Genomic DNA, 22,032 nt, shown 5'->3' with positions numbered 1-22,032 from the left:
CCATTAGAAGATAAAAGACCTCAGAACTTGAGATGATTCCTGGAGTGTTGTAGTCTAAGTTACAAAGCAGTAACACAGGAATTACAGACTAGTTTCAGTAACTTGTAGCTTTGTTTCAAGTCCTTAATTCCCTTAAAAAAGTTTACCCTTTTGGAAGGCCTATAGAAATGATAAGGCATCCCAACAACCTTGTCCCTAATCCACTGCATTCAAGGAAGTTAACATTGCGTGCCAAATCCAAGACCAGCCAGATATAAAATGAGTGGGTTACACAGTATCGATCATAAATACTGTAAATCTTTCCAACACAAATGTTGGCTGAAAATGTAAGTTGAGAAAATTAGTTTGAATCTCAAATTATGACATAACTACCTCAAAGTGAGGGAAGAATTAAATTTAAAAAAAAACTAAATTGCAACTTCTAGAGCCTCACCAAAGACTTTTATTTGTTGTGTAAACACCGGCAATGCATTGCACTGATGATTTTTCCTGACCTGAAAAGTTTATATAAAACCTATAAATGCTTCTTCGGAAAGAACCTTCGGCCATAAATTTAAAGTAGATCTCTTCAGCAAAATCCAGTTGTTTCCCCAGTACTTCACAAGTGGAATTTTCTTCTACTTGTATCCATTTCTCGAGGCTGAAAGGGGAAAGTTAATAGTCTTTAGGAAATACAATAAAAACCAAAGTGAAATAATGCCTGCTGGATAAGAGGACAACTGAAGCTTTCGTTTGCTATTGTAAAATAATTTCCAAAGTTGTTCAGAACCCAAGGTTATCAGCTTTAGAGGCAGCTTGCTGGGCCCTATCTGCTCATTTGCTGATTGAAGTTGGTCTGTGTCTTAAACCCCCCCCCCCCAGGCTGTTACTGGAGTTTGGTGCCTAGCCTACATGATTCCACCATCTTGGTGGCCATTTTCAAGACAGAAGATCCCATGTTTGATCCCCTAAGCCAGAGATGAGCAATGCCATGGTCTCACGGTCGCTTTTTCTCTTATCTCAATAAAAAATAAAAAAACAAAAAAGAACAAGAGACACACAGCACTGTCTAAGTCCCTGTGAAGCTCTCCTGGCTCCCTCCCCCCTCGTGTATCTAGGGGCATGTGCGTCAGCCACCCCACACCCCAACAGGTTCCTGCGTGGGCTACTGGCCCCATTTGCAGGCTCATTCATCTTAAGGATATTCAAGAAAACCTGGCCTGATCAGTGTCCTATCAGACTGGTCCCTTCTGATTTGGGTGGGGAGACATTCAGAAACGCAACATTTTCTTTTTGCTAGGAGATACTCAATGAGAAGAGGGGAGGAGACAACCAGAGCATCACTCTGGCATGGGATCATGGGATCGTAGGGACTGAACTCAGGATCTCACGTTTTACCCACTGCCATATCCCATGCCACTATAACTTTTTTTTTTTTTTTTACATGTTATACTTTAATGAGGGAGACACCAGAACACTGCTCAGTTCTGGATGATGGTAGAATGAGGGAGTTGGATCTGGAGCCTTAGGAATGAAAGTCTTATTGCATGAGAAACATACTGTAAACATCTAAACAAAGTACACAGTCTTGTACCATACAATTTAATGAAGTTAAATAGCTTTTCAAATAGTAATAAACACATACCTTATGGACCCATTCATATTCTCCATATTTAGAATCAAAGGTCCCTTTCTGAAGAGATCTTAATTTTAAGGTGAAACGTGGTCCAAGTTCTTGAATTCCCACTTTCTTCTCACTCCTGAATATATATCTTCAAAGATAAAATAAGAAGGAAATTAGTCCACATAAAACACTTAGTGTTCTGACAGCATTCAAAAGAAAATTTATCTTTCAATTACATTCAAAGGAAAATTTATCTTGCTGTTACATATCACAACAGATTAGAAAACAGGTTCATGTTGAAAATGTATTTCACAAAGTTGAAGTCTACAGAGTTAAGAAAGTACCTTTCTCACCTGTGAAATCTGAAGAAGATATAATCACGCTGATTGTGAAATGTAGCAACCTGCCTTCCAATAAACTGAGGGTTATGGGGAAATAGGGATGCAAACATACGTCCAACAGAATGACCAAGCCGTGTTGTAAAATTATTCAGAATGATTTCAGGTATGTGTTCTGTGGGATCCTTGCCTCTCCTCTGGAAAAAATTATGAAAAAAATCATAATGAATTAAACAAAAGGAATTGTACCTCATTATGATTTCAAATTTCAGAATATACACAACAAATTTGAACCTTTAGAAATTGCTTGGAAAATCTAGATATTAAATGGAGGGGCTGGATGGTGGTATACCTGCTTGAGCGCACATATTACAGAGTGCAAGGACCCAGGTTCAAGACCCCCAGTCCCCACCTATAGGGGGAAGGCTTCACTAGTGGTGAAGCAGGGCTGCAGTTGTCTCTATCTCCCCATTCCCCCTTAATTCCTGGCTGTCTGTCTCTAATAAACAAAGATAAAAAATTCTTAAAAAAAGATTTAACAATTAGAAAGTTAACATGGTTTATCAAGCTTATGCAGTAAGAAGTATATAAAGGGAGTCGGGCTGTAGCACAGCAGGTTAAGCGCAGGCGGCGCAAAGCACAAGGACCAGCATGAGGATCCCGGTTCGAGCCCTGACTCCCCACCTGCAGGGGAGTCGCTTCACAAGCGGTGAAGCAGGTCTGCAGGTGTCTATCTTTCTCTCCCCCTCTCTGTCTTCCCCTCCTCTCTCCATTTCTCTCTGTCCTATCCAACAACTACGACAACAATAATAACTACAACAATAAAATAACAAGGGCAGCAAAAGGGGATAAATAAAATAAATATTTAAATAAATAAATAAAAAGTATATAAAAGCATTTAAAAATACAGTGAGTGCATCAAAATAAAAGTACTGTTAGGAAAGGACTATGTGCAATCTGCCATAACTAAAAGTACAGTTCTGCACAAGAAAATTCTAAGTAGAGGGCCGGAAAAATAGTTCATAGAGTAGGATGCCTGTCTTGCCATGCATGCAGGCAGGATCAAGACTTGGAACCCTGTGGAGAGTGCTACAGTGGTCCTGGGGACTGGTCACTCTGAAAAAATCAGCTGGAGCAGCAAACTCTCATGAGTGAAGTCCCAGCAATATGCACCCCCCCATCCCCAAAGAAAACTCAGCAGAGAAAATCATTGCTTTACTTAGGGAATAAATGCCATTATTACAAGACTATGATCTATAAGCTACAACATTTACTATGCTAAAGCTATGAATAAGCAAATACCAGTCATCAAAAGCATAAAATTTACCTTAATCTCTTTACGCAGACGGACACTGCTCATCTTAAAATGAGCAGTTGGGCCATTTGGTAAGTGACTCAAAATTAATCCATCTGTTCATAAAGTTAAGGACATAATTCAGCATTATAAACCTTAAATTACTTAAATGAATGGTACTGTACTAGATGCTCAAAGACTCAAAAATCTATAGCTAAGTGTATGTATAGTCTACTATCCCCAAAACTCAGTTGAGCAAGATCTTAGAGATGCAACTATCATGATCTTACAGTTTCTTTCACCCTCAACAAAGTATGCTGGTATTCAATTAAAGCATTAAAATCTACTACTCCTGGAGGGTGGGGTTGGTGTACTTGGTAGAGTGCACACATTGCAACGTGCAAGGACCCATGTTCAAGCTCCCAATCCCTACCTGCAGAGGAAAGCTTCATGAGCGGTGAAACTGTGCAACAGGTGTCTCTCTCCCCCTTCACTCTCAGCCTGTGTCCTCATCCAAAATAAATACAATCTACTACTCTTAACAGGAATTCTAGGATGACTGTAGCTGTACAAATAGAATGTATTTAAGTTTCACATTCACAGGCCTTATAACCTTAAAAAAAACTTTATATTTTTATAAATGCATGATGTACTATAATTTTGATTATTATCCCTCAAAAGACTCCTATGTTTTCTTGAAATCAAGCTGACCTGCCCTTCTCTAGTGACAAGCTGCTACTTTTGGGATAGCTATCATAAATTAAAAACAATCAACTAACTACCAGTTATTTACTATGAGCAGAAAATTATGCTAGACTCTATCTAAATGAAGTAGGTATCTTAAGCCAAAACAGGGCTTTTGAAAACATTTTAAGTCCCAGATGTAGCAAACTATGATTACTCCTTACACAACATTCATCAAGTCTTTGTGGCATGACTTGATTTTTTTCAAATATTAAGCCTAAAAAAGGAAGTCAGAATAAGACAGAGTTTTGTAAAAACAGATACTGCCATTTTTCTATAATGGCATGGATATTTTCATAGTGGTCTAGATTCGAAGCTGTGTTAATCTTCGACTTCCTGCCCTTTCACCAAGTCCTATTTACTGTGTTTACTCTCCTCACTGTAGCCCTTCTAAAGTCCCCCATTTTACCTTTACTGTTATTGGTAGTAGCTCAGCTCTTGAAAGACAGGTTTCTGACAGACATTTGAATTCTTTTCTAAGATTCAGCAAAAACCCAACCCCATGAGGTACAGTCAAACTGTGTGTATCCTTTGCTCACCGGAAAAAGAAAAAAAAAAAATGGTCCAGGAGATGGCACAGTGATAAAGCTTTGGACTCTCAAGTATGAGGTTCTGAGTTTGATCCCCAGCAGCACATGTGCCAGAGTGATGTCTGGTTATTTTTTTCTTCTATCTTTCTCATAAATAAATAAAATCTTTAAAAAATAAAAACACATCGTAGAATCCTAACTGGCCTAGGTAAGTCATTTCATTAAATCAAAGCTTGAATCCTGTCTGGGAAATTCCCACTAAATCTTGGCTGTGTCAAAAGCAAACTGCAAAATCTAAGCTTATTGAATCTTAAGAACGTACACTGGTCTATGGCCATACCACCTTGAACAAGCCTGATCTCGTCAGAACCTATACTGAACAAAAAGTATTATGATACTGCTAATCCTTAATGCAAATTAGGTAAAATAAGGGCTGGGAAGTGGAGACATGAGACTGAGAAGGCTCAGGTAAATGAGATCTAAATCAGAGTTGGCATTAGATCTCCACCATTGCTTCTGTGCCTAACTAAGCCCTTGATAGGCAGTTACCTGGATTTGGAAATGCACAGAGGCATTTTGTCACAACAGCTGAGGCTCAAACTGGCTTCTGGTACTCAATGGTTAGGAACAGAAAACACTACATGCTGCTAAGAGTACAGTATAGTCAATTATCCTGCCTCCAGTTTCCATTTTAAAAACTGCAGAGGATGTAGGTCTGTCTGGAAAAAGCTGTCATGCCTCCTAATACACTGCAGTATTTACAAAAATACTCACTACAGGTCAGAGTTACTTCCTAAATTGAAACTAGGAGGAATCTGAAGTCTAAAAAACTTGACTAAAGTCATAAATTTAGGAAGGAATGGAGTTTGTACTCTACATTCTCTGACCCCAAAGCAGTAGGCAATAGTTTAGAAACTGACCGAGGTTCTTTGGATAAGCCTGATATTTACATCAACATATAGTTCCACCAATTGGCACTACTATTTCACATAGCAGTAGTCTTTCCAGTATCTTTAGCCACTGTGGTTACGACCCCAGATTCTAACCTCCAAATCCTTAGTTCTTGTGGATAAGATAGTACTTACTACTATCTCAAGAAATCTAGTAACATTAAAACTGTTTGCAGAACTATAACCAGGGCAAATCTTTCATTGATCCTCTTTCCAAATGGTAATTTATTTACACTACTTTTAACTTTTCTTTTGCCTCCTTCACTTCATTTACCTCTACTCACTTAGACTGAACTTAACTATCTTTTCTTCTCAAGACCTTCTTCTCAGGCCCTGGGAAGATTTTTCCTGAGTCTGTACCGCTTCTGTATTTCTCTTTATACAATTCAAACTCTGTTTCTTGTCAGTTTGTCTATTTCTTCTACTAGATTATGACCTCCACAATGCTGTCTCATTTATGTTTGAGTCTCTTACTAGAGACTAAACTAAAACTACACTAAAAAACTATGTTCTGGGAATTATGGGGGTCATTTTCTTAGTTTTAAAAATATATTTTAAAGCAGGGTGAAAGTGAGAAAGGAAAGCTTCTTTAAAGAGGAAAGGGGAGTCGGGCTGTAGTGCAGCGGGCTAAGCGCAGGTGGCGCAAAGCACAAGGACCGGCACAAGGATCCCGGTTTGAACCCCGGCTCCCCACCTGCAGGGGAGTCGCTTCACAGGCGATAGGCAGGTGTCTATCTTTCTCTCCTCCTCTCTGTCTTCCCCTCCCTCTCTCCATTTCTCTCTGTCCTATCCAACAATGACAACAACAATAATAACTACAACAATAAAATAAGGGCAACAAAAGGGAATAAATAAATAAAATAAATATTAAAAAAAAAGAAAAAAAAGAGGAAAGGATACTTGGTGTTTTACGATCTTCATTAATAACAATGAGATCTGTGAAATCTCTTGAGATGCACTGTGGAATAATTTTCTTGAGAGCCAGTCCTCTTCGATAATAAACATGTGAGTTCGGTATGACTGTGGAGAGCTGATTACAAAGCCTTACAGTTCTCTGTAAAACAAAATAACAAAGTTACTCAAAAGCGAAGGGAAAAAAACCCCTCATGTGGTACATAATTTTAAGGGAAAGAGTAATTATAATAAGACAAGTGTTAAAGACAGCAATGTCAAATAAAGAATGAAATCTCAATGTTTTTCATTCTTTATCGTGGCTCAACGTTCTCAAGCAGTGGTTTTTACTATGTGCACTTAACCTGGTGCACCACCACCCAGCCCCCAGCGGTGGTTTTTAATGATGAGTTTTACCCTATGAGAGTTCATTTAACAAGGACCGGAAACATTTCTGTTGGTTTTTTGACTGGTGGCTGTGGTGGGGTTGAGGAGACAGGTGCTACTTGTATGTAGTATACAGATGTCAAGGATACTGCTAAACATGCTCTAATGAATGAGATAGCCCACTACCAGAAGTTATCCAGCCTAATATTTAGTAGTGCTAAGGTTAGGAAATCCTATCCTAAAGAAAATCATGCTTATTCACAGCAATTCTATAAGGCAATATGTGTGTGTGTGTGTGTGTGTGTGTGTGTGTGTGTATACATATATATATATATATATATACACACACATACATACATACATATATATATATATTTGCCTGCACCATGAATCCACTGCTCCTGGAGGCTATTTTTTCCCCTTTTATGCCCTTGTTGTGGTTATTATTATTGTTGTTGCTGTCGCTGGATAGGACAGAGAGACATGGAGAGAGGAGGGGAGACAGAGAGGGGGAGAGAAAGACAGACACCTGCAGACCTGCTTCACTGCCTGTGAAGCGACTCCCCTGCAGGTGGGGAGCTGGGGGCTCAAACAGGGATCCTCATGCCAGTCCTTGTGCTTCGCGCCACGTGCGCTTAACCTGTTGAGCTACTGCCCAACTCCTGGCAAATAATATTTTAACTTACCTGAAATGCAATTTTAAATAGCCTGCATAATACAAGTAAGAATTCATGAACTAATAGAAGCTCTTACCCCGTGAGGTCTATCTGATGTTGTGATAAGAATCTTGGGAGAAGTCTCTCTGTTGAAGTAAGAAGCAAATTCATCTGTAGCTTCATCATAGGCAACCTGAGAACAAGAAAGGAGACAATTATACATCAAACACTCTACTAGATCAACATTTTAATAGAGCATCAACAGAAGTCTATGAAACTAACTAGCCAGCTGGTAGGAGATTTAAAGAAAGTCTAAAAAAAAACTCACATTAATTGGAAACACAGAGGTTGTGCAATTTCCTTTACGTAGACTACAAATACAAATAAAGCTAAAAGAAAGAAAGAAATGAGAAAGATTGAAACCAAACTAAAGTACATTTATTAGAGTATCAGGTATCTTGTCTGTCTCCATCCCATTTCTAGCAACCTGGCTGATGAAAAAAGGAGCCTTACCAACTTCAGATCTATCTGATGGAAGTCCAGGACCAGCAATACTGAATCCAAAAGCAGTGGGCTGGATTCAGGACAAGTGGTGTGTGTGAAAGCCCTAGCTTTACAGGACTAGCATAGGACAAGTGTGAGTGAGTCAAAAATTTAAAGGAGAGTCCCAGAAGTGAAAGAACCATGTAGGAATTGATAGCATCCCTACACAACCCTCTGGCTAACAAACTACACATAAGAGACCAGAGAATTTAATGTGCATAAAATGCAAGAATTGAGAAGGGGCTCCAAAATTCAGAGCATTCCTCAGGCAACGCACAGCTCAGCTGGTAGGAGAAATGAATGTCTTTGAGGTTCAAGGTATTCAAAAAACTGTCAAAGTCTGACAATGTTTAGGGAAGCAGGTTTAACAAAAAAAAAAATCTCACACACAAAATCAATAACAACAACAACAAAATAGTGAGCGATGGACATAGTTTAGTAGTAGAGTACATTAAGTTTGTGTTTTTCTTTTCCTTTAGTATATGGATGATAACTGCTTTGAATTCAACATCTCAGTTCACTTATTGGTTGCTTTTTAAAATTATTATTACATCTGATTTCTCTACCATTTGTGTTTGTGTGTTGTTGTTGTTGTTGTTGGAAATTGGACCCTTTAAATGATACTGCAATAATTCTGGTAAATTTCAGTTTAAGGGTCATTGCTTTTCCTGTGTGTCATAACCTGTCTGAACACCTCTTTAGTAGTGACACTCCATCTCTACTCTGTATTTAGAGGAGACTGTATTATTCAGGCAAAATGGATGGAACAGAAAGGGATTATGCTAAATGAAATAAATAAAGAGATGAAAGGGAGCTACTGCAATGGTTTCATTCATGTGGTACAAGGGTAACTAAAGCAAAGAAGCTTAAAAACAACAATAACAACAACAACAAAAGAATCAGTATCTCTTAGATCTTGTGAGAACTATCATGGTTATGAACTCTGGTGGGAGACACAAAGACTTATACACATATATACACAGGTCTGCCTTTATACTCCTGTTAAATCACAAGTAATAAAACAATAACTACCAAAAATGAAGGAGAACAAAGGCACATTTGGTCTGGGGAGACAGCAGAATGGTTATGTTAGGAACATTCATGTAAGGAGCTTTGGGCCCACAGGTTCAAAGCTCACTATTATTGTAAGTGAGAGTTGAACAGTGCTCCTATTAAAATAATAACAAGGTGCATTTTCAGAGAAACAAAAACAGAAGTGCATTATAAATAATAAATATTACAGTGAACTCAATATTGTATGTGTGTGTACACAAAATCAAAGTTGTATGTTGTAATTCCAAGAGCAGCGACTAAAAAACAAACAAAAAACTTTCAAGTATAGTTTAAAAGGTCAAGAGGGATTAAAGTAGCACAGTGAAAATATCTGCATAATAAAAAAGAAAGTACTCAAAGAAGAACAGGAGAAATAGAAGCTGCCAAATAAAAAAGGCAAAATGGCAGCTATCAATTTAACTATGTCAAGAACTGGTACTAAATGTCAAACTAAATAAAAAAAAAAAGAACAGTCACACACATGCTGTCTATAACTGACAACTTAAACCCAAAGGCACCAACAAGCTGAAAGAAAAAGCATGATTAAAGAAATAAGCCACGTGAGCTGGTGAGATGGCTCCTGTGGACAGTGTGCTGCTTTGCCAAGGGTGGAACCCAGGTTTGAGCCTGGCTCTCCCTACACTGTGGGAAGCTTTGGTGCAGTGGTTTCTTTCCCTCCCTCTCTGCCGGTCTTTATCTAATAAAGAAATACTATGTATATTATAGTATGTATATATTCCATGCAAAAGAGCTGAAGTGGCTAGATATATATAAGAAAAAAAATAGATTAAGGAAATATTGCTAGTCAGCACTGAAAGGGACACTTGTAACTGATTTAACTGGATTATGGGTCAGTACATCAGTAAGATATAATAAATATAAATATTTATGTATCTAACAAAAGATTCCTTATACGGACATAAAGCAAAACTAAGACAAATGAAACAGTCAACAAATTGGCTACTATAATTGGAGATGACAATATCCTTCTCTGGGTCACTGACATAAAACAAGCCATTAAGTAAGAGGTTCGAAGATACGAACACCACAGTCAAACAACTACACAGAATTCCTATGAACTCTGTGGGACTGTACTCAGGAGTTTCCCAGCTACCCTCTAAAGATGGGCCCCAGATACAAAGGAGAGGGAAAGATCAAAGAAAAAGATGAACCACTTCAGAGTGGTAGGTGGGAATTTTAATAAGCAAGGCAAGTTAATCATGAGACGCATAGTCTTGGGTGGTCACAAGATGAGAGAGATTTCCTCAGGCTCCACCAAATCTCAGAAGTTTATATAGACTTTAATTGGGTCCAGTCATGTATGCAGCTCAGTTAGTCTCAAACATTCACTTCTGACCTTACATGATTTAATAAAGGTAATACATTAACTTTAGACTTATGAGGTATGAATATATAACAATCTGTTTAAATAATGGCAGAAGCCTCCTTGCAAAGCAGTAGTCCTGTCCAAGGCCATTTTATTTTGGCATATAGTTCTTCTCATAAGAGACACTGCAGTGTTGATTAAACAGGACAGTACATACAGCATTAATGACCCCTCTTAAAAACTAGGGTTTTTTTTTTTTTGACAAAAAAAAAGTAGGAAAGAAGCAGTCTAATTTTTAAACTTTTTTTGTTAAAACAAAAGTCTGAGGTTTTAGCAGTTCAAGATAGGATCTTTACAGGGTGGCCCAAATTGGTTTAGGTAATTAAACACAAAAGAGGGATAATAGTAGAAAACTTGTTTCACTACTTCAGAAGACATATTTTGTACAATAAAGAGATAACATAATATTTATGCAAAACACTTTCATGCCTGAGGCTCCAAGGTCCCAGGCTCAATTTCCAGCACCACCCTAAGCCAGAGCCCAGCAGTGCAGTAGTAATACAAAATAAAACCCATCTCATTTACTACATTAGTACAACAAAGCAGAAAAACCTCAGACTCATTTCAGTGTTTGCAGAGAAAGTGCCTTATTTGCAGAACATTCTCCAACATAAAATAAATCCCCATCCTCTCCAACTAAGAACTAATAACGTTTTGGGAGTCGGGCAATAGCGCAGCGGGTTAAGTGAAGGTGGCACAAAGCGCAAGGACCAGCATAAGGATCCTGAAGCTGCCAGCTCCCCACCTGCAGGGGAGTCGCTTCACAGGTGGTGAAGCAGGTCTGCAGGTATCTGTCTTTCTCCCTCTCTGTCTTCCCCTCCTCTCTCCATTTCTCTCTGTCCTATCCAACAATAACTGTCGGGCAGCCGCCTGCTCTGATGCTGTGGTCTATTTACATAATCATTGTTTTGCCTGAGACCCGCCCTGCCTGCAGGGTATTGGTTAATCTCAATGGTTAGAACCTTTGCAACAGCTGCTATGGAAGCTTTCTACCTTCATGCTCTTTTCTCCACCCCTCTCCTAGCCATTTCCTTTTCCCACTTGCCACTTCCCCGGTTAAAGATATGTGTAAAGGCGTTGTCTCTGATCAATAAAGGCATGGCACCGCGTTCCCACTCCGCCACGAGTTCCTCATCTCTCTCTCTCCAGCGAAGCTAGCCTGGCAAATAACGACATCAATAACAACAACTACAACAATAAAACAGTAAGGGCAACAAAAGGGAATAAATAAGTAAATATTTTTAAAAAGAATAATAATGTTTTGTTTTTCTTTCTGCTGCCAAGCTTCACTGGGGTCTCAGGCCTGCTTTATTCTAACATACCACTTCTGGTAAACTATTGCTTATGCAGCTTCCTCTTACTATGGTGCTCCAGCATAAAGGCTGGGTCCTTAAAGTATGTATAGAAAGTATTTGTTTCGTTTTATATGTTAACTTTTTTTTCAGACACCAAGTTCTAGATGCTACCATGATGCCAACTGGACCTCCCTGCGCAGATGACCCCACCAATGTATCCTGGAGTCCCACTTCCCCAGAGCCCCACCCTGCTAGGGAAAGAGAAAGACAGGCTGGGAGTATGGATCAACCTGTCAATGCCCATGTTCAGCGGGGAAGCAATTACAGATGCCAGACCTTCCACCTTCTGCATCCCACAATGACCTTGGGTCCATATTCCCAGAGGGATAAAGAATAGGAAAGCTATCAGGGGAGGGGATAGAGTACAGAGCTCTGGTGGTGGTTACTGTGTGGAACTGTACCCCTCTTATCCTATGGTTTTGTCAGTGTTTCCTTTTTCATTAATAAAAATAAAAAAAAGAATGAATTTGTAATGTTCGGAAAGAATGGATATTGCCAGGAAAGTTATCTCCTACTATCCTCCTCCCCAAGACAGAATTCCTTCACTCCATATGCAGTCTACCATTTATGACACAAACAATATGACTGATGAGAAGTATCCTCCTAGGGTGGGGGTAGATAGCATAATGGTTATGCAAAGAAAGAGACTCTTATGCCTGAGGCTCCAAAGTCCCAGGTTCAATCCCCTGTACCACAACAGACTAGAGCTGATCAGCACTCTGGTGAAAAAAAAATTCTTTTTAAAATGCAAAAATATGGCAAAGATGCCAATATTTACTTTTCTGCTTATTTGACATTATGCTGGAGGGTCCAGTCAGCACAAGATTTACTGTCAGTAAACAGAAAGAAAGAAAACTCCTCTGTAGAAATGAGTATATAAACATGAAAATGGAAACAGTGTTCAAATTAAAATGAATTTATGTGTACTAGAAGAGCACGGGACAAAAATCAATTCCATTTGTATCAATCAGTAAATACAACAATTTTCAAAGAGGTGTCCCTTACATGATATAAATACTATGTTCAAGCACAACTCTAACAGGACTTAATGTGTAAAATGTGTCTGAAAAAAAATTAGGGGACTCATTGATACACATTCATGTCTCTATCATAAACACAGTAAGTACATGCACAGAAAAAAGCTGCTCAAACCACATTAGCGATCAGGGCAAAGCAACCTCCAAACTCAAAATATGAGAAGCCTTCCTATATAATATGAATATAACACTGGTCAGAGTATAGATGAACAAGACTATTACTGCTCATAAACTATGGAAGTGCAGAATGTTTCTAGCACCACATTTGTCTGTTTGCTTTGAGAGACTACAGCACTGCTTATATAAGGCAGTGCTGATGATCAAACCTAGTTGAGCTATTTTCCCAGTATACGCACTATGTTTGGATAACATTTTCGCATTCCTTGAAGTTGCAAACTAATACACACTATGACTCAACTCACTCCCCCTTAGGTAATAATTCTGGGAAGTCTTCATGTATCTAGCCTCCATATTCCCATGATCCCTGATTTATCTCCAGTCAAGAAACTTCTTCCATGTCTTAGGGTATTATTGTTATTTGATGCCTCAGGCTGTAAAAACTTCAACTCCATCTTTGAATCCTTTTTTCTCATACCCCAAATCCAATGATCAAGAAGTTCCAATGATTCTAATTTTTTTATAATGATTTTCTTTCTTTCTTTTTTTTTTTAAAGATTTTATTTATTTATTAATGAGAAGATAGGAGGAGAGAGAAAGAACTAGACATCACTCTGGCACATGTGCTGCCGGGGATCGAACTCAGGACCTCATGCTTGAGAGTCCAGTTTTATCACTGTGCCACCTCCCAGATCACCAATGATACTAATTTTAATATATACTCAGGAGGATAAGAGAAACAAACCTCAGAATCAGACTAATTTTCTCTATTCATTATAATTATACCTATCTGATATAACACCTCTTCCCTTGAATACTTCAGTAATTCCCAAACTAATCTTAACTTTCTCATTACATTTTCAATATGGCAACCAATTACTTTGGAAAATTCAGTCCAACATTATTTCTCTGCTCAAAAGCATGCAATTTCACTAAGTATAAAAGCCAAAGCCTTCACAGTGGCCAACAGTCACTGATCTGACTGCTCTTTCTCCATACTTCCCTGGCACTTCTACACGTCTCCCTTTGTTCATTTACAAACAGTAAGACTGGCACTCTTGGTGTTCCTTCAAAAGTAGACTAGCCACACACTCTTGCCTTAGTACTGACTGTTCTTGCATTCTTTCTCATGCCTTTTAAAACTCTTTTCTAAGAAGTCATTTTCTGATCAACATATAATATCTCCAAAAGAAACAGAAAAATTAGCGAGACATCAACATCTAGTTTAAAACAATAAAAAGAAAGTCTATCCTCATTCATAATAAGACAACAGCAAATCAAACCTAGAAATGCAATATTTTGTCCATCAAATTAAGAGGAAAATGTTTAAACTGCGAATTCATGAGTTAAAGCTTGAATGAAGAGTAACGTATTTATGTAATTTGTCCATTACTTTCCTCTCCTAATATGTACCGTCAAAAGTATATAAACTGAATATAATCAAGGTAACATCAAACTTATGTGACACTACAGAATAACTACACTTTTCAAAAGCATCACAGAAAGTTCAAGAACTGTTTCAAATTAATGATGATTAAGAGTCATTACTATAGGATGAAAATAACTGGCATTTTTCTTTTGCTCAAAATGACATTATTGGGACAACTGGCAACATCTGAGTAAACTATAGATTAGGTAATATTCTGTATCCTTGCTAATTGTCTGATTGTAGTAACTGTAACTGCTTACTTAAAAATATACTTGTATAGATGGATCCAAGATGGCGGCCTGAAGATAACACTTGGCATACGCTCTGCAAGGAAGCTGCTTTAAACTTGGGAATTTTGGGTGAGGGCAGGATTCCCAGGCCAGTGGTGGAGGAAGCATGTAGGAGAGGTCAAAGTGAAACCAAGATAGAGCCATGTAAGCCACCCTTAGGCTGGCAAGTGGAGGCCGAAAAGGACAAAGGAGGCATGGAGTTCCAGCAAGTGGCAGTTCTACCATGATGGACACCTGACTTCACTGGACAGATGACCTCACCCATGTGCCCTGGAACCCCACTTCTCCAGACACCTGCTCCACTAGGCAAAGCTACAAACAGGCTGGAAGCACAGACCGACCTGCCAATGCCCATGTCCAGGGGTGAAGCAGTTACAGAAGTCAGACCTTCCACCTTGTGCACCCCATAATCATCCTGGGTCCATGCTTCCAGGATGGAATAGGAAAGTTTTCAAGAGAAGGGATGGGATATGGAGTTCTGGTGGTGGGAATTATACCCCTCTTATCCTATAGTCTTGTTGACCATTATTAAATCAATTTTAAAAGACAGATATAACATTCTAAGGTATTTTAAGAGTAAAGTATCCTATATCGGTCACTTATATTCAAGTATTTCAGGTAACAGTCACATAGCAATCAATCATTTAACATTTAGGACATCTGAGTAAAAAGCCCTATTTTACTATAAAGCTTGAAAATGGGTCAAAGTAGTACCTAGGTTCAAGCCTCAGACCACCAGACAAGAGCACTTACAGAGGGTAAGCTTCACAAATGGTGGAGTAGTGCAGCAATAATCTTGGGAGGGGAGGAGGCCTTCTCAGAAGTGTAACTTAAGATGCAATGACAATAAGGGAAAACATAAGGTGAAACTTGGACTAGGTATGAAGTATGGCACCAAAGCAAAGGATGATGGGGAAGAAGAGAAGGGATGGGATGGAAGGGCTCTGGGGTCCCAGTGTATGATGGTGGAAAAGTATTTAGACTGAGGGAGAATGTCTTTCAGAGATGAGAGGTTGTACCTATGTATCAAGAAGTATACTGTAAACCATTAATCTCCCAATAAAGTGAAAAGAAAACAAAAAATCCATATATATGTATAGTCACCGAATGAACATAAAATTTCATACTCCAGAAGTCCCCTAAGTCTCTTTTACTCACTGTTTCCTCTTAACCTCAAATCTACTAATATATTTATTTATGGTGTCTCTTGCTAGACTGTGTGCTCTTGGAACACTGAAATTATGTGCTTGTAAATATGTTTTGTGCACAGACAGATTACAATCAAATCCCTAAACAAGACTCAAATGTACAACAGGCAACTAACAAACATTTTCTAGAAGACTGACTGGACTACACAAGGTGACCTATGAAAGAGCACTGATAACAGCACTGTTTGAACACAAGCAAACATAATATACAACTTTTTAAAATATAAAATGTAAAAACTTGACCTCATTATTTAAAAGTGAAAAATAGGAGAAAATGTGGAAAAACAAACAAACAAACAAACAAAAAACAGGTTATCTTGAAGCCAAGAGCTTTGTGAGGTCATAAAGATACCATCCATCAAGTGCTATCCTTATATACTCAAATGTCAATGTGGAGAATGACTTTTAGTGACCAAATAAATAAAAATAGAAGTACTGTTCACAGACTGACAATATTAACATTTATCTAGATAGAAAAATATATTTCTAAAAAGTTATTACTGCCTTTTTATAGAGCACTATTGGGAAACTGAATTACGAAGTAACCTATAATAAACTAGAAGGTAACATTATAGCAGAATCAGTCCATAAATTCACCAGCCAGCACTGTAAACACAAGTTTATGGAAAAAAGTACTTTTTAAGACTTCTAATATTACCTCTTCATCATTAGGGTCTACCACAGTTTCATCATACACTCGCTGGTTGTCAATAGTCTTGGGGACAGGCTTTGGTGGAGCCTAAATAAAAGAAAAAAGGCAAACTTAAAGCATTTACATTAATCATTTTACATTATGGTTGGGGGAATAACAAAAACCTGCACGTAAATCCAGAAATTCAATCTGTTCTCCACTTCAACCCACTGCCACATCAATCCTAGTAATAAATAAGAGGGCTTTGAACTCTATGAGGAGAAACAGACATTGGAAGAACTGTTAAATATTGAGTAAAACAGCTAAATGCTAGGTGAGTAGTCAGGAGAAGAAACTGACAACATATTTATCCACAAAGGGGAAAAATACCAACGACAAGAGCTACAAATCTGCTTTTATCTACTGAACTAGTAACTCTAGTTTGGAGAGTTTATGGTATGGAGTGAAAGAAAGGGATAATTTATACAAAGAGATATACATCATATCATGAACAGAAATAACAAATAACACAAATGTTCAACAGTATTGTAATAAATGAACGTATAATGGCAAATTAACATGGGGTACTAGTAGAATCAGTAATGATAAAATAATTGTGTAAACGAAATGTTATGAAACAGAATCAAAATATTATATGCACATATTTGTAATAATTAAAATGAATTCAAAATAACTGTGTACTAGCAGAGATAATGACAAATATGAATGGGAGGAGGGCTGGGTAGCAGCCACCTGGCAGAGTGCACACAGCACCAAGTACAAGGACCAGGGTTGCAGCCCCACTCCCCACCTGCAGGGGAGAAGCTTCATGAGAGGTGAAGCAGGTCTGCAGGTGTCTTTCTCCTCTCTCCTCTTCTCTCTCTCTCTCTACTTATATCTTACCCTTCCTCTCAATTTATCTATCCCATTAAAAAATAAAATAGCAAGAAAAAAAGGAGAAAATGACCACTGGGAGCAGTAGATTGATAGTGCAGGCATCGAGCCCCACGCTAATCCTGCCAGGAAAAAAAAAAATTTTTTTTTAAGAAAAATATGAACGAACAAGCTACTCAGGATTTCCCCCCCATTATTCTCAGTAATAAAAAGTTTAATATTATCCTGAAATACTGTTTTAAGTATTTTTTTTAAATACAGTTCTAGAAGTCATCTTTTAATCCAAGAAACAAGCATTGTTGCCAGTTTCAAATAGTGATCTGTATACTAATTTGCTGCAATTGAGTACTGAGAGTTAAAGAGTTCAATGTTGCTTAACATATTGGGATTCTGCAGGCTGAAACAGTCTAACACTGGAAATTTCATATGATTTAACCTCTATTACCAAGAGGATGCATGGTAAAGCAAAGTATTTAGCTTAAGTCAAGTCTCCCTATTGTTCCTTTTTCCTGAAAAACTTAGCCTTACTTGGTACCTCATTCTAAGAGATGAGAGGAGGGAAGAGTTGAAGAATAAATAGTCTGTGTATATAAACCATCATCTAGAGTCAACTATAAATTAATGGAAAGCTTAATCAAATACTAATAACTTAGCTGTGCTAAAATGTTTAGAGATCTTTCTATCCTTTTCAGTAGAATGATTTCACTTGTCAATACCCCCAAAACAGTCAAAATCTTTTCTTTTCTTCTCTGTTCTCTCCTTTAACTCAATCCATCTCACCTTCCTCCCACTTCCCATTTTTCTCAACACAAATTCTTATCTCAAGCTAGGGGGAGAGGATAATAGTTTCTCAAACAGATTCTCATGCCTGAGGCTCCGAGGCCTCAGGTTCAATCCCCTGCACCATCCATCATAAGCCAGAGCCGAGTAGTGCTCTGATAAAAACAAACAAACAAACAAACAACAAAGTTCAAGGTCCTATGTCAGTTTTTAATTGTTATACACTTTTTCCTTTTCCCCATCACTGACTGCCTTATCAAAAATCTTTTGCTGAAAGTTGCATATATAGCTACAGGCCCTTCCTCATTCTTAAAGTCAGAGAAAATGATCTCAGTGTCCCAAAACATAAGATGAAGTAAAGCAAATCAGGTAGGCAAATGTACTATTTACAAGAAATTCTGAAAAAATGCAAAACATCACCATTGCATTTTACTATTTAGGGACACAAACTTACATAGGAAAGGAAGGCACTAAAGAAGTTGTGAATTGTATAATGAGTATTTTATAATAAAGCCCATCACTTCCCAATGATAATGAAGTGTTTATCACTGAAAAATAAAGCCATCAGGAATAGGCACCCAAGGGGCTCTGAACAGTACTTGATAATGCACTATTTCTTAAACTGGGTAAGACACAAAATGGTTTGTCATATTATTCTTATATTCTTTCACACATGAAATATATCATAATAAATGCTTAACTAATAAATATATCACAATAAAAGTGGCTTTACATAAATACAAATATAATAACAATATATAGGTAGTAGAATATAAGGTAAAAAGCAGATAAGTAAAATTTTACTTACTTTATCACCAAGAGCCTCTCTCTCTTTTTTAAGTTTCTTCTTAGCTGCCAGCTTTTCCTAAAAGGGTTTAAGAGAGAATATTGCAAGTGTTAGGAAATCACATTCCGCAATCAAAAATTAGTAATGCAATGGAATTTTAAACTGAGCAGTTTACAATCTATTTTTTAAATATTTATTTATTCCCTTTTGTTGCCCTTGTTTTTTTTTAAATTGTTGTAGTTATTATAGTTGTCGTTGTTGGATAGGACAGAGAGAAATGGAGAGAGGAGGGGAAGACAGAGAGGAGGAGAGAAAGATAGACACTTCCAGACCTGCTTCACCGCCTGTGAAGCAATTTCCCTAGAGGTGGGGAGCCGGAGCTCAAACCGGTATCCTTTTGCCAGTCCTTGTGCTTTGCGCCACATGCGCTTAACCCGCTGCGCTACCACCTGACTCCCTTTATAATCTATTTTTTAAAATATTCTAACATAGACTTTCATGTACAAGTTACTGTAAATCAAATTAGTAGGCCAACCAACAGATTTCTAACAAAGATCTTCCTTCAAAAAATCTAAATTGGCTTCCTGTTCTTTATCATGGCGCAAGACCAGGGTGAAAAGGAGAACCCGATGCGGGAGCTTCGCATCCGCAAGCTCTGCCTCAACATCTGCGTGGGGGAGAGTGGAGACAGGCTGACGCGGGCGGCCAAGGTGCTGGAGCAGCTCACCGGTCAGACCCCTGTGTTCTCCAAAGCTAGATACACAGTGAGATCCTTTGGCATCAGGCGAAATGAAAAGATAGCCGTCCATTGCACAGTCCGGGGAGCGAAGGCAGAAGAAATCCTGGAGAAAGGTCTAAAGGTGCGAGAATATGAATTAAGGAAAAACAACTTCTCAGACACTGGAAACTTTGGCTTTGGGATCCAGGAACATATCGATCTGGGAATCAAATACGACCCAAGCATTGGTATCTATGGCCTGGACTTCTATGTGGTGCTGGGTAGGCCAGGTTTCAGCATCGCAGACAAGAAGCGCAGAACAGGCTGCATTGGGGCCAAACACAGAATCAGCAAAGAGGAAGCCATGCGCTGGTTCCAACAGAAGTATGATGGGATCATCCTTCCTGGCAAATAAATTCCTGTTTTTATTCAAAAGATCAATAAAAGGTTTTAAGTGAAAAAAAAAAAAAAAAAAAAAAATCTAAATTGGCCAACTTTCAACATTAAAAATTTCACAAGCATTAACTTTTACAATAACGCCTTGATTACATGAAACTGCAAAACAGAGTATATACTAAGTCATATTAATACTCTGTACTAAGTCAACAAGGTTTTGCTGTTTTGTGTTCCCAACAAGTTACTCTTTTTTAATTTAATTTTTATTTTTTACATATTTATTTATGTACTGGATAGAGACAACCAGAAATCAAGAGGGAAGGGGGAGATAGACGCCCGCAACACTGCTTCACCACTAGTAAAGCTTTCCCCCTGCAGGTAGGGGACTGGGATCAAACCCAGGTCCTTGAGCATTGTAACATGTGCGCTCAACCCGGTGCACCACCACCCAGCCTCTCCAAAAAGTTACTGAGCACTGGCTATGCTCACTATTAAAAAAACAAAAAACAAACAAACAAAAAAAAACAAATGGAAATGAGAACTGCGTCCTCAGGTTGGTCCAATAAATTACCATCACTGGTCAGCCACATGTTCTACATTTTATGCGTTTAAAATGTATTACCATATTTATGTGAAATTAAGAATTCGCAAGGAGCTAGGATTGTTTGTACTGTAAACCTGTATACTCTGAAGACTTCTAAGCAGAATGTTTGAACGACAGAAAAAATGAACTACCCCCTTCCCCCAGCACCTATTCCACTTCAATCAGGTCTCATACTAAAATCTATGGGCTCAAGAAGTCATTCAGAACACCCTTCCCTCTATAAGGATTTTATGTACTCCAACAGAATTTGGGTATTTAAGATACCACAGTCCACATCCTCAAAAAAAAAAAAGTTACAGTAGACAGGCCAATAAAAACCTTGCCCTGTATATGAACTTTTCCAATATGCAACAGGAAGTGTTTGTTTACAAATACCAGTAAACACAAATGAGTACTGGACCTTGACTAAAGTCATTTAAACTGCTCCGTTGCAGGTAATCAATCACTTGTTTACCTCCCAGGACAGTATTCAGATGCTGCTGTGAAAAAGCTCCTCACTTAGGCTTTTATGTACTTATTGACTGCATGAGCGTAGTTTATTCACTAACATTAGGTGGGCGAAGAAAGGTGGAGGGACAGAAACTTTTCTGGGTTGCAAAGAGTCTCCTTGCCACCAGGAGAGCAGGGCTCTTTACTGTATCATTATTATCATTATTATTATTCTCAGCCGGGGAACTCAAGTAACAAACTTGTAAGGACAGGATTTCTAGGTGCCCAGGCCACAGGAGCGGCGACCTCCAAACTTTCCCAATCAATCAGATCCGGACTGGAGCCCACGCAGCGGTGACCCTCCCCCCTCCCAGGCCCCGCCCCCTGTGCGCAGCCGACAACGCGCATGCGCGCAGCCCCTCTTTCACTCGCATACTTTCCGCTGTTGCTGTTTCCACCGCGTGAACATCAAGTGCCGTCGCTGTTTGTTCTTAATCTCCGAAATACTGAAGCCTGGCGGGAAGGAAGCCGCTTTCGGGGGTTGAACCCCGCTTTCCGTCGCTCCATCCTCAGCGACGGCAGCCTCCTGTGGTTCTTCGCTAGCAGCTTTCCGTTTCAGCCCTTTCTTGGAGCTCCCACCGCTCTTCTCCCGGGCTTTAGCCATGGTGCGTGTGCGCCTGGGCTCCCGGGCGGAAACGGAAACAGCTTCCTCCTCTGACCCCGTTGCCTGAAATGTTTACTTCCGGGGTCGGAGAGGTCTGGAGGGATGGCTAAAGGACTTGAGCAGTTTGGGAGATAGTTACTGAGTGGTGCGCGGGCTTGAGCCAAGGTTAGGATGTTCACCCGGTTGTCTGAAATAATGAGTTTGTGTAATATTTTTCTGACCGTCCATTACAGACCACACCCTTAAAAATGCTGGGAGAGTTTAGGATAGGGACCTAAAATGAGCCCACTAATAAAATAGTGAGGTTAACTTATCAA

General features: G+C 38.8%; 2 protein-coding genes across 2 annotated transcripts; one reads left to right on the top strand and one right to left on the bottom strand.

Annotated features, from left to right (window-relative positions):
• Positions 1 to 419: 419 nt before the first annotated feature.
• RPF1 (ribosome production factor 1 homolog) lies at positions 420 to 21,749 on the bottom strand. The gene is made up of 9 exons (XM_007524732.3): positions 21,488 to 21,749; positions 18,926 to 18,982; positions 16,471 to 16,551; positions 7,491 to 7,586; positions 6,360 to 6,513; positions 3,269 to 3,351; positions 1,957 to 2,138; positions 1,625 to 1,751; positions 420 to 640 (listed from the first exon to the last, which is right to left on the bottom strand). The coding sequence occupies exons 1-9, from the start codon at positions 21,713 to 21,715 to the stop codon at positions 599 to 601; spliced, it is 1,050 nt and encodes a 349-aa protein (XP_007524794.2). The 5' UTR covers positions 21,716 to 21,749; the 3' UTR covers positions 420 to 598.
• LOC103114989 (large ribosomal subunit protein uL5) lies at positions 19,482 to 20,068 on the top strand. Its single transcript, XM_007524731.3, has one exon. It carries the CDS (start codon positions 19,501 to 19,503, stop codon positions 20,035 to 20,037), a length of 537 nt encoding a protein of 178 aa, XP_007524793.1. The 5' UTR covers positions 19,482 to 19,500; the 3' UTR covers positions 20,038 to 20,068.
• Positions 21,750 to 22,032: the final 283 nt, after the last annotated feature.

Source organism: Erinaceus europaeus, chromosome 11 (assembly GCF_950295315.1).
Source record: "Erinaceus europaeus chromosome 11, mEriEur2.1, whole genome shotgun sequence".
NCBI classification, from domain to species: Eukaryota; Metazoa; Chordata; class Mammalia; order Eulipotyphla; family Erinaceidae; genus Erinaceus; species Erinaceus europaeus.
Note: the sequence above shows the minus strand (reverse complement) of the source record. Positions and strands in the feature narration are given on the sequence as shown.

Excerpts from the sequence above, each read along its gene's own strand:
- LOC103114989 (XM_007524731.3), top strand. The coding sequence starts at position 19,501 with ATGGCGCAAGACCAGGGTGAAAAGGAGAACCCGATGCGGGAGCTTCGC.
- RPF1 (XM_007524732.3), bottom strand. The coding sequence starts at position 21,715 with ATGGCTAAAGCCCGGGAGAAGAGCGGTGGGAGCTCCAAGAAAGGGCTG. Across the intron at positions 3,352-6,359 it reads TGAAGATCGTAAAACACCAA|ATGGATTAATTTTGAGTCAC; the intron begins GTATCCTTTCCT and ends CTTTATGAACAG. Across the intron at positions 1,752-1,956 it reads ATCTTCTTCAGATTTCACAG|ATATATATTCAGGAGTGAGA; the intron begins GTGAGAAAGGTA and ends TTATCTTTGAAG.